A 12,459-nucleotide genomic window follows, 5' to 3' on the forward strand; every position below is an offset into this window, starting at 1 on the left:
TGTTTTAATGTTATTCGAATTTTAGCTCTACTAAATTTGAAAGAGGACCATAGAAAGATGCTAGTCCAAAAGTACATGCCTCCCTGGTCCTCAAACAATGGGTATAAATATCCAAAATGAATATCCTCTAAAAATATAAATACTGTTTCTAATAGCTCAATGAATGTACCAGCTGTCCTTGAAATATTACAGAGTAAAACCAGTTGCTTGGCTTTTAAATTACTGTCTTTCAGTAAATTATATAATCTGTCAACACAATAAATCTAGAACTTCCCTTACATTTTCTCCATCATACATGCCACCAGTTATCATCTCTTCTAAGTTATAACCAAAGTCTCCAACATGAAGTACAGCAGTATATTTCCCATTCATTGCCTCCATTTCAAGTCGGGCTAAACTCTCTGAATGTACTCCAAGGTCTCCATACACTAGAAACTTTGGTTCCAAATCCTGAAAGTAAGTTTACTTATTCACATTTAATCTTATATGTCATATAAGTTGTGGTAGTTTAAACATATTTCTATTGGATGAATATCAATTAGTTTTGTAAAGTACATTTTCTACATATGACTGAAACCAATTATGTCTAAAGCTTCTGATACAGTCAATTATACCATCTTATCTGGTAATCCTAACTCTGCCTTTAGTTAGCTACTGCACGCACGCAAAACCTGGCCTCTATGATGTTAACAAGAATTATAATTTGACCAAGTGACCTAGATTTTGATCAAAGATGATCTAATTTAAATACCTAGACCTAGATTTCACTATCACAAACATTCTAAGCAGGTTTCATGAAGATCAGATAGAAAATGCGGATCCTAGAGTGTAACATACCATGGTTTTATCATGATTTGACCTCGAGACACCATTTTTGACCCCAGATGACGCGGTATCAAACTCACTTGAGAAAGTTTTGACCAGGTTTCATTCAGATTCAGCCAAAATTGTGACCTCTAGAGTGCTAACAGTAAAACTGATGATGATAGACAACTAAGGATGACAGACGTAGGGTAATCACCATAGCTCGAGCACTTGTGATCTGTTGAGCTAAATTAACCCCTGGATCATGCAAGGATGCTACAGTCAAAGTTTGGTGATGACACAAAATGTTTATAAGAAGCAGCAGCTTAAAGAATATGTTGATGGGCATCCATCTAAATTTATATCTAATGTTATGCCATCAGGTCTGTATTCTCACATACCAGAGGCCTAACATGGTTCTCTTGTTACACCTCAGGCACATTATTGCTGATATTTTAAGTTAGGACAACACTGATTGGCTGAACAACTCCATCTGGTATTTACATGTCCACCAAATAAACAAAAGTAATAAATCATCTTTGGACTAAACCCATGATGGGATGAGAATAAGACACCTAGGAAGTGCCACACAAAAAAGGTCTAAAGGTTTGTGATATTATAAAATTTAATGTTTTCATGGAAATACCCATATAACTGACTTAACTTTGATGTGGAAACTTCTATATACATGTAAACACATTTATGTTATACAATACCTGAGATATTTTTGGAGTTTTGAAGTAGAATGGTCCTTTGCTCACATCGTTACTGACAGGCATGTAGAAGTAGTTTGTCTCAGACTTTAAATTCTGTAAATAATAACATTTTACTGAATAATGCTTTAACTGCAACATTTTCTGAAATCTTTTTTCCCCTTATCTCGGTAAATTTCAGTTCATTTATACAAAACTGTCATGGTTTGTGTAACCTTTCTCTTCATAAGACCATTCTTAATCATCCTACAAAAATAACCTTCTCAAAGTGCTTGGTTCTTCTCAGCTATGACTGATCATGAACTAAAAAGGGGCATCCAAAGCAAACCCACTTTTCTGTTCCAATATTCCTTGCTCCACGTTGTCCGTTTAAGTTGTATGACCTAGAGATTTAGTTTCAAACTCATCAAAGATTTCATCGAGACAAAGATACTGATCCAGTTTAATTAACACTAGACAAAAACTTTTGATATATTGACCACAGTCATCCTAGCAATGAACTTGTCAAAGATTTTATTTTCAAAGTTTCATTTAAACTAGGCAGATCTTTATTAACAGTCAATCTGCTGATGACGATGGAAGGAACATGGTTGATGATGACAAACACTGGGTGATCCCCTTTAGCTAAAAACTGAAATATACATCAAACTTTTACTTACAGTGAGTACAACTCTGTGAAGGAATGACGACTTGGGTATATTCTGTAACTGTGGTTTGGTATATACCATAGGCATTGTGTTCCCCTTCACTATGTTGGACATATTCCATTGATCTTCACTATAGTGTACCTCTGAAGAGCAGCTCTCATGTGTAGACCATATAACAGTCATCTCAGATAAAGAGTTACCATATGCCAAATGAACTTGTTGTGGAAGACAGTTCACTACAATATATCAAATGTAAAACATAAAAAGATAAGGTGACAGGGGTGATGTCATACACTAAACACCTCCTCAACAATTTTGGTATTATCCTTCATTTTATGAAAAGTACAATAAGGAAATTTGTCACATGTTTGAAACAGCATATTGTCAATAATATAATGAAATACTGATGCTAAAACAAAGCTTTTCTAATTTTATCTCTGGCAGTCCAAACAAAACATCTTGACAAAACTGAGAGAGCACTATATAAGGATGTTACAGACCAACTTTGGTGAATATCCATAAAGTGGTTCATAAGAAGTTGTTTGAAACCTTTCTAGCCTAAAGTAACCAACTATCGACAGTTTTCACAACATAATTATGGTAAATGTCTGTGAAAAGATTCACAGGATAAAAACAATATTGTGTGTTGTAACAGACTGACCTTTTATCTTACAACTCCACACTTTTCACTTTTTCGACACGTGATGAATTTGAAAATGAGGCTAGATGTTTGACATACAGTGATTTCGGATGGGTGTCCTAACTGTTTCTCTACAAACATGGTAATTACTTTCAGTTTATCAGTATATAGCGTTAATAAAGAAAAACATAATATTTTGTCGATAATCGGTACATGTCGATAATTGGTAACCTGAGGCTATGGCAAGTCTGGTCGCTCCTAAAAGGGGCTTACTTTAAAAGGAACAATTTGAAAAAAAACAAGAGGGAGAGGACTTTACAAGGATACTACCGGTATATAAAGTTCCATTCAAATCCAATCAATAGCATAGGAGAAGTAGTCCAGAAAATGATCTGTAAGGGGCCATAACTCTTCATAAAATCAATCAACTGGACAATACCAACCATATGGAAAACTTAGCCTTGGCACTGAACCTTTCTATAAGTTTGTTGAAATTCCACTAGCCATTCAAGAGTACAGGTCCAAACAAACTTTTGTGACAGACAGGCAACAGACAGGATGGATGGACAGATAGAATGACAAGTGTACAGACAGACAAACAGCACAAAATCAATCTATCATATATCTCTTCAATATGGGAAGACATTATAAACTATTTCGTATTAAAAGGTGGCCATGACAAAATGTCAAAAATCATCCAAAACAAGAAAACATACATTTCTAATAAGGATCAAATTCTATGTAATGAGACATTTTTGTTCCTTAAATAAATTTCCAACCAAATACATGAAATGAAAAATGTCATAAAGTTTTGCTTAAATCAAATTGACCACCTTGAAGCATCTGCAAAAAGTACTGATAGGGAAACGTGATGTAAACAACATATAGGCAGATGTCATACAAGGTAACATATTGCCAGATGTTGCCAGTTCACATCAATATAAAACTGTATTTCCATATACAGACATGACAGCTGCTTCAATGCTTGCCGTAAAAATAAACAATTTTAGGTAGACAGACACTAATTTGAATTCATTTTGATATTAGTCATCTCCTGGTTGAAAACTAGTGTCAAACTAGTTAGGTATCTGTAAGTTTGTAGGGTGCCCATTTGTCCAGTCAATAACTTTCCCTGCTCAAAACTGTAATTTAGAACAAGTGCTTTTGTTCTCCTTGACTATCTGTGCTGAAAGGAAATGCATGATGTCACACTATGGTTTTGATTGCAAAATAAATATCAAGAATCAGGGTTAATTTGGGTATTAATTAACAGGCAGTCATGTATCATGTAGACTATAAAGTATAATACACATATATAGACAAAACAAAATAGGTTTTATCCTACCCTCATACAAGATATAGCACAAAATCGGCCTGCCTAATAAACTTTGCTTTATCTAGTTGTCAGTGTCAAGATATCACTTTTTTGGGAATTTTTGAAATCACATTTTTTATTAAACTTTTTGCATTGAAACCGTCACCATTGTAATGGAAATGTTTGAACATAGAGAATGAGTGGTCAAATCATAGGTTTTTATCCAGAAACAAAAAAAGTTATTGCTATTTTTCACTTTTACAGCACTTCAGTCTGAAATTTTGAAAACACATTTTTTCTGAATTTTTCATTGCAACTGCACTGTACTGGTTGGGTACCATTTTCCGGACACATTTTCATATTTCGACTCTATTATTGCCTAAAAAAATATTTGACATAAATGAAGCCCCACACTGCACTAACTTCAGCTCCTTCCACATCCGATGTTGTAATCAGCATCGTGTTGTGATGTAAAGTATGGGTTCCATGGGGCCTCAAATGGGGTCACTAAAATAAGTTATTTTTCCCGTCAGGTAAACCAGTATCCGGACAAATATTTTGACGTTGTTAATTTGATATCAAAATAAGTAATTAAACTATTTCTACACATTTATCATTCATCTCTTCAAAATTGCACATGAAACATAACCCGATGTTCAATAGCAGCTACGAAAGCAAACCGAGGCTGACTATAAAAAAACTCGAATTTCGTCTTATACGAATTCTTGATAATTCCAACAGATATAGAATAAAATTAGTGCAAAAATCGACAGCCTTGCAATCTTACGTAACTTTTAGCGTGAAATTAAAAGTAGAACATGTTATCAGTAGACAATCATTATGTAGTTTGATTATTTCTTCCCCACTTGATACCTCGGCATGTGTGAACTACTGCGCATGCGCAATGCTATCTTCATGCCCCGTTAAGACAGAAAGTTGTTTTGTAAACACAGGTGAGTTATCATCAAAAACCCAAACATTATACAGCCTTATAAAATAGTGGTTTGTTGTAGACATGAAGAACAAACATCTAAATGATCTAGATGAAACAATTACATGAAAAACAACGAAATAAAGCGGATATTATATATGTCTGGAAACTGGTCCTGTCCGGAAAATGGTTCCCAACCAGTATTGGAAATGTTCTAACTAAGAAAATAAGTAGTGATATCAAAAGTTTTTATCCAGAAACAAAAAAGTTATTGCAATTTTTCAATTTTATCAACAAATTCAATTGCACTTGCAAACGTCACGATGTTGCTCTTTTCAATGATTTTCCCCCCATTTTTCAGGTAGGATAAATAGAATAATAGATTACTGTCTGAAAAATTTATATTTATTAGACTCGTCTACGAAAAAATATAAGGCTCGGCAGAGCCTCGCCTAATATATATTTTTCAACTCGCCTAATAAATTTAAATTTATCAGACAGTAACCTAATATACTCTATTTATTCTTCCAATAAAAGTGCTTTCAAGTTGAACCTAAAATCATTTTACCATTTTTTGTGAGTATTATAATTATATCAATACAAAAGTAAGATCACCTTCACTAGTATGCTTTGATATTAGCAGAAAGTTTGTCACTACAGTGCTTTAGGGTATAGCGGATAGCTGTAACTAACTTTTCCTGCATTCCAATTCAAAGAAATAATTTTTTTTTCTCTGTATATCAGACAGAAAACAGCTACTCTTTTCAAATAATATCAGAACAAAGTGTGATGGACAGATGGATGAACAGGAAGATGGCCAATTCAAACACTACCTGGGGTCCTACATACCACCAGTGAGCCAGTAAAGGATGAAACACTATATGCCTACCAGGTCCCACATACCACCGGTGAGCCAGTAAAGGATGAAACACTATATGCCTACCAGGTCCTACATACCACCGGTGAGTCAGTAAAGGATGAAACACTATATGCCTACCAGGTCCTACATACCACCGGTGAGCCAGTAAAGGATGAAACACTATATGCCTACCAGGTCCTACATACCACCGGTGAGCCAGTCAAGGATGAATCACTATATGCCTACCAGGTCCCACATATCACCGGTCAGTCAGTAAAGGATGAAACACTATATGCCTACCAGGTCCCACATACCACCGGTGAGCCAGTAAAGGATGAAACACTATATGCCAACCAGGTCCTACATACCACCGGTGAGCCAGTCAAGGATGAATCACTATATGCCTACCAGGTCCCACATATCACTGGTGAGTTATTAAAGGATGAAACACTATATGCCTATCAGGTCCCACATACCACCAGTGAGTCAGTAAAGGATGAAACACTATATGCCTACCAGGTCCCACATACCACCAGTAAGTCAGTAAAGGATGAAACACTATATGCCTACCAGGTCCTACATACCACCAGTGAGCCAGTAAAGGATGAAACACTATATGCCTACCAGGTCCCACATATCACCAGTAAGTCAGTAAAGGATGAAACACTATATGCCTACCAGGTCCCACATACCACCAGTAAGTCAGTAAAGGATGAAACACTATATGCCTACCAGGTCCCTCATACCACCAGTAAGCCAGTAAAGGACGAAAATCTATATGCCTACCAGGTCCCGTAAGTCAGTAAAGGATGAAACACTATATGCCTACCAGGTCCTACATACCACTGGTGAGCCAGTAAAGGATGAAACACTATATGCCTACCAGGTCCCACATACCAACGGTGAGCCAGTAAAGGATGAAACACTATATGCCTACCAGGTCCCACATACCACCGGTGAGCCAGTAAAGGATGAAACACTTTATGCCTACCAGGTCCCACATATCACCGGTGAGCCAGTAAAGGATGAAACACTATATGCCTACCAGGTCCCACATATCACTGGTGAGCCAGTAAAGGATGAAACACTATATGCCTACCAGGTCCCACATACCAACGGTGAGCCAGTAAAGGATGAAACACTATATGCCTACCAGGTCCCACATACCAACGGTGAGCCAGTAAAGGATGAAACACTATATGCCTACCAGGTCCCACATACCAACGGTGAGCCAGAAAAGGATGAAACACTATATGCCTACCAGGTCCCACATACCACCGGTGAGCCAGTAAAGGATGAAACACTATATGCCTACCAGGTCCCACATACCACCGGTGAGCCAGTAAAGGATGAAACACTATATGCCTACCAGGTCCCACATACCACCGGTGAGCCAGTAAAGGATGAAACACTATATGCCTACCAGGTCCCACATACCACCGGTGAGCCAGTAAAGGATGAAACACTATATGCCTACCAGGTCCCACATACCACCGGTGAGCCAGTAAAGGATGAAACACTATATGCCTACCAGGTCCCACATACCATCGGTGAGCCAGTAAAGGATGAAACACTATATGCCTACCAGGTCCCACATACCACCGGTGAGTCAGTAAAGGATGAAACACTATATGCCTACCAGGTCCAACATATCACCGGTGAGTCAGTAAAGGATGAAACATTGCCTACGTCATACACTACGTGGATGAGTAAAGGATGAATATATGCCTACCAGGTCCCACATACCACCGGTGAGCAGTAAGGATGATAAGGATGAAACACTATATGCCTACCAGGTCCCACATACACCGGTGAGTCAGTAAAGGATGAAACACTATATGCCTACCAGGTCCACATACACCGGTGAGCAGTAAAGGATGAGTAAGGATGAAACACTATATGCCTACCAGGTCCCACATACCACCGGTGAGCCAGTAAAGGATGAGTAAAGGATGAAACACTATATGCCTACTAGGTCCCACATATCACCGGTGAGCCAGTAAAGGATGAGTAAAGGATGAAACACTATATGCCTACCAGGTCCCACATACCACCGGTGAGTCAGTAAAGGATGAAACACTATATGCCTACCAGGTCCAACATACCACCGGTGAGTCAGTAAAGGCTGAAACACTATATGCCTACCAGGTCCCACATACACCGGTGAGTCAGTAAAGGATGAAACCTATATGCCTACCAGGTCCCACATACCACCGTGAGTCAGTAAAGATGAGTAAGTGAAACACTATGCCTACCAGTCCCAATACCACCAGTGAGCCAGTAAAGGATGAAACACTATATGCCTACCAGGTCCCACATACCACCAGTGAGTCAGTAAAGAAACACTATATGCCTACCAGGTCCCACATACCACCAGTGAGTCAGTAAAGAAACACTATATGCCTACCAGGTCCCACATATCACCGGTGAGCCAGTAAAGGATGAAACACTATATGCCTACCAGGTCCCACATACCACCGGTGAGTCAGTAAAGGATGAAACACTATATGCCTACCAGGTCCCACATATCACCGGTGAGTCAGTAAAGGATGAAACACTATATGCCTACCAGGTCCCACATATCACCAGTGAGTCAGTAAAGGATGAAACACTATATGCTTACCAGGTCCCACATACCAACAGTGAGTCAGTAAAGGATGAAACACTATATGCCTACCAGGTCCCACATACCACCAGTGAGCCAGTAAAGGATGAAACACTATATGCCTACCAGGTCCCACATACCACCAGTGAGCCAGTAAAGGATGAAACACTATATGCCTACCAGGTCCCACATACCACCGGTGAGTCAGTAAAGGATGAAACACTATATGCCTACCAGGTCCTACATATCACCGGTGAGTCAGTAAAGGATGAAACACTATATGCCTACCAGGTCCCACATATCACCAGTGAGTCAGTAAAGGATGAAACACTATATGCCTACCAGGTCCCACATACCAACAGTGAGTCAGTAAAGGATGAAACACTATATGCCTACCAGGTCCCACCAGTGAGCCAGTAAAGGATGAAACACTATATGCCTACCAGGTCCCACATACCACCAGTGAGCCAGTAAAGGATGAAACACTATATGCCTACCAGGTCCCACATACCACCAGTGAGCCAGTAAAGGATGAAACACTATATGCCTACCAGGTCCCACATACCAACGGTGAGCCAGTAAAGGATGAAACACTATATGCCTACCAGGTCCCACATACCAACGGTGAGCCAGTAAAGGATGAAACACTATATGCCTACCAGGTCCCACATACCAACGGTCAGTCAGTAAAGGATGAAACACTATATGCCTACCAGGTCCTACATATCACCGGTGAGTCAGTAAAAGATGAAAACATGATAAAATCAGAAACAAATCCAGCTGTCATTTATTGATTTTATTTTCTCTATACCAAAGATATCTTATCTATTTTGTAATAAACCAAAATATCAGACTGAATAAGGAGCTTTTCATCAATAACAGTAATAATGCAGATGGTTCTAAAAGAAACTTTCACAGTCAAATATCAATGTTATCAGTATAACATATCAACATGATTTATGGGCAGCAAATCCATGTGATGTATACACCTGTTATAGCTTCAAACCATTACAATATAATTATATACTTTGGTCTCCTTCAGGTATTATTTCTCAATGGAAACCAACAATTAGTTTGGTTAATCTGGTTGTTCTCAATTCATCCTGCAATCTCTTTAGTTAACTTTGGTTGCTTATGATTAAATGAAGATATCTGGACCAGTTTCAATGCTCCTTCTTAAAACTTTGATACATGTGTACCCTTGCTCCTCATGATACTGACTGTCATGGATTGAATGATACAGAGCAAAATTTTGAGGCCCAGTTTTTCACTGGCTAATATAAATTTTAGTTTTACATGTACAATGATTTTAAGCCTTCTTGGAAGTTTACCCTTGCAGTAAGACTTTGTGTTTCGCTGAGTAAAAATGGTAGCTGTGGCCAGACACAAACCACAGGTCAAGTAACACAAAGGCATGTGCACACTTTATAAGCAATTCATCAATTTTCTGTGGTGCTCTGCAGTGCTTTGTTTCTCCACCAATCTGTCCAATGTAACATTTGTTGATTACTGTCTAATAATATTTTGACAAAAGAAAATCTAATTTTTGAAGAATTTGCAATAAGACAAGGCGAAAAGACATCTTAGAGACACGTGCTAGAAGGTCATGTAAAAACATTATATATATATACAGTCTATCAGCCAGCAAGTTTCAACAATGCTATTGTGCATTCCAACCTAAATTCTACAAATTAAGAAGAAATTATTGTACAATACAGTTCTGAACCATCTTGTTTTATCCATATTCATGCTGTTTTAAAAAGAACCAGAGAATGAAATATGGCTATACAAATGTACAATATAGCGTCTCCTATTGGAAGGTGATGCAAGTCTAGCTGAGATCTGTGCTATACATACAGTATAATGCAAAATACACACATCTGAAAATCTATAGTGCTATAAAAAATATATTTTCAAATCGGTTGGAAATTATAGTGAAAAAAATGTAATGACATACTTTGTCAAGTAATTCTGAAGAAAATACACTATTCTAACACTTTTAAGATTTTCTTTTATATAAACAAAGAAGGATTTTACAGTGTGTTAAATGTCTTGTCGATTAAAACATGTTTCGCAAAACGACCTACTTTTGACTATTCTGTATAAGAAAGGATTCCAGATTAGTATCCCTTCCTGGTGTAATTCAAACGTGACACAATGGAAAAAGATTTCAGTTTTGCATGCTCTGTTGGCAAAAAAACACGGTTTAGAGTTCAGATGCGAAGTAATCTAATCACAAAGGCCAAAGAAAAAACGTGTTTTATTTGCCAACAAAGCACACAGAACTAAAATCTATTTCCCAAACAAATTCTTTTTAAAGGTGGTAAATTACATTTTATGACATTTTCCATTTTAAGTATTTATTGTTTGAGATTTATTTAATGAACAAAAAACCTATTTCATACATATGGATCCCTATTAAAATATATGCAATATAATTTTTATTAAACCTTCAATATAAAAGTATTCAAAAAGTAGACTTTTTCTTCTGATTTCAACAGGATATCTAATTTTATATTTGCATTTGATAGATATTGGGATACATTTATCAACCTGGACAAAAAGCAAGTTTTATAACAGTGTGTTAGCTTCTGAAATCTATCCTGGTTGTGCAACCAAGATAAAGGGAGGTAATAAGAATTTTACAAAATTGCATTTCTAATAAATTTTGGCTAAATATACCCGGTAGTTCCTATATCTATATCATTCCACAGGCGAAGAATGTTTATTAAATGCGTGTACACATATAGCTAAAACAATTCCATCTTGGTTGAGTAACCAGGACAGGAAAATCAAATTTTAAGAATACCTCCTGTGAAAATCTAACATGTATTAAGTACTCTGTGAACAGAATTAAGTGTAAATGATAATTTGCAAACCCATTACTGATCAAATCTGATTAACCACTTGGTTCCATATCTGTGACATACATTTGCAGTCATGTGACCTTTACACAACAATCACTGTACAATTTTCAGATACAAAATTGCTCAATTAAATATAAGCCTTTATTTCCATTAACTGCAGCACCTAATTTGTTTTGTTTAAAGGTCATCTAGTCTGTGGAAAATTTAGTATTTATTACAATAAATGGCCTTTTCCAGGACATTTTCTACAGGATTCGAAACAAGAGGGTCACAACAACCCTGAGTAGATCCCTCACCTTAAAGAGGAGAATATTACAATACTGCCATATACTTGAGGGCCATGATGCTTGGGAAATACAGATTCTGACAGAGGGTCATCCATAGAACATTAATTTTGTCAGACAGAAATGATTTAAGAATCAGTCAAATTCAACAAGTACCCATTACATACATAAGGTAAAAGTGACCATACACTCTGGTGGATATGATGAAAAAAAATAATTTGAACAAGTGAATGAAGTATTGCCATGCAATACAAAGTCCCCTACTGGAAGGCACCTAATTTTCCCTATACAGGGCTCCAGATAAGATGCGTATTAGCGAAAATTACACTTTCAAATAATGCATATATGCATGTCTGATGTCCTAGGCCCAAGCGTTCTCAAGTTATCATCCGGAAATGGTTAAACTGTTCCGAGACAATGTGATCTTGACCTTTGACCTACTGACCTCAAAATCAATAGCGGTCATCTGCTGCTCATGATCAACCTCCCTATCAACTTTCATGATCCTTGGCCCAAAAGTTCTTGAGTTATCATTTGGAAACTGTTTAACTGTTCCGGTGCACTGTGACCGTGACCCTACTGATCTCAAAATCAATAGGGGTCATCTCACTCATCTGCTGGTCATGATTAAAAATCCCTATCAACTTTCATGATCCTAGGCCCAAGAGTTCATGAGTTATCATTTGGAAACCTTTTAACTGTTCCAGGTCACTGTGACCTTGACCTTTCACCTACTGACCTCAAAATCAATAGAATCATCTGCTGATCATGATGAACCTCCATATCAAGTTTCG

The 12,459-nt window shown here is 37.3% G+C and overlaps 1 protein-coding gene across 1 annotated transcript in view; it reads right to left on the reverse strand.

Moving 5' to 3' along the window:
- The window catches only part of LOC123549109 (acid phosphatase type 7-like), a 57,156-nt gene that overhangs the window by 22,060 nt on the left and 22,637 nt on the right, over positions 1–12,459 (reverse strand). Inside the window, exons 3-5 of the mRNA XM_045336935.2 lie at positions 2,177–2,400; positions 1,521–1,613; positions 280–450 (exon numbers count right to left, since the gene is read on the reverse strand). Of these exons, the coding sequence (XP_045192870.2) occupies positions 280–450; positions 1,521–1,613; positions 2,177–2,400 (488 nt within the window). The remainder of the gene's footprint in view (positions 1–279; positions 451–1,520; positions 1,614–2,176; positions 2,401–12,459) is intronic.

The sequence above is a fragment of the Mercenaria mercenaria genome, chromosome 6 (assembly GCF_021730395.1).
Source record: "Mercenaria mercenaria strain notata chromosome 6, MADL_Memer_1, whole genome shotgun sequence".
In the NCBI taxonomy this organism is placed as follows: Eukaryota; Metazoa; Mollusca; class Bivalvia; order Venerida; family Veneridae; genus Mercenaria; species Mercenaria mercenaria.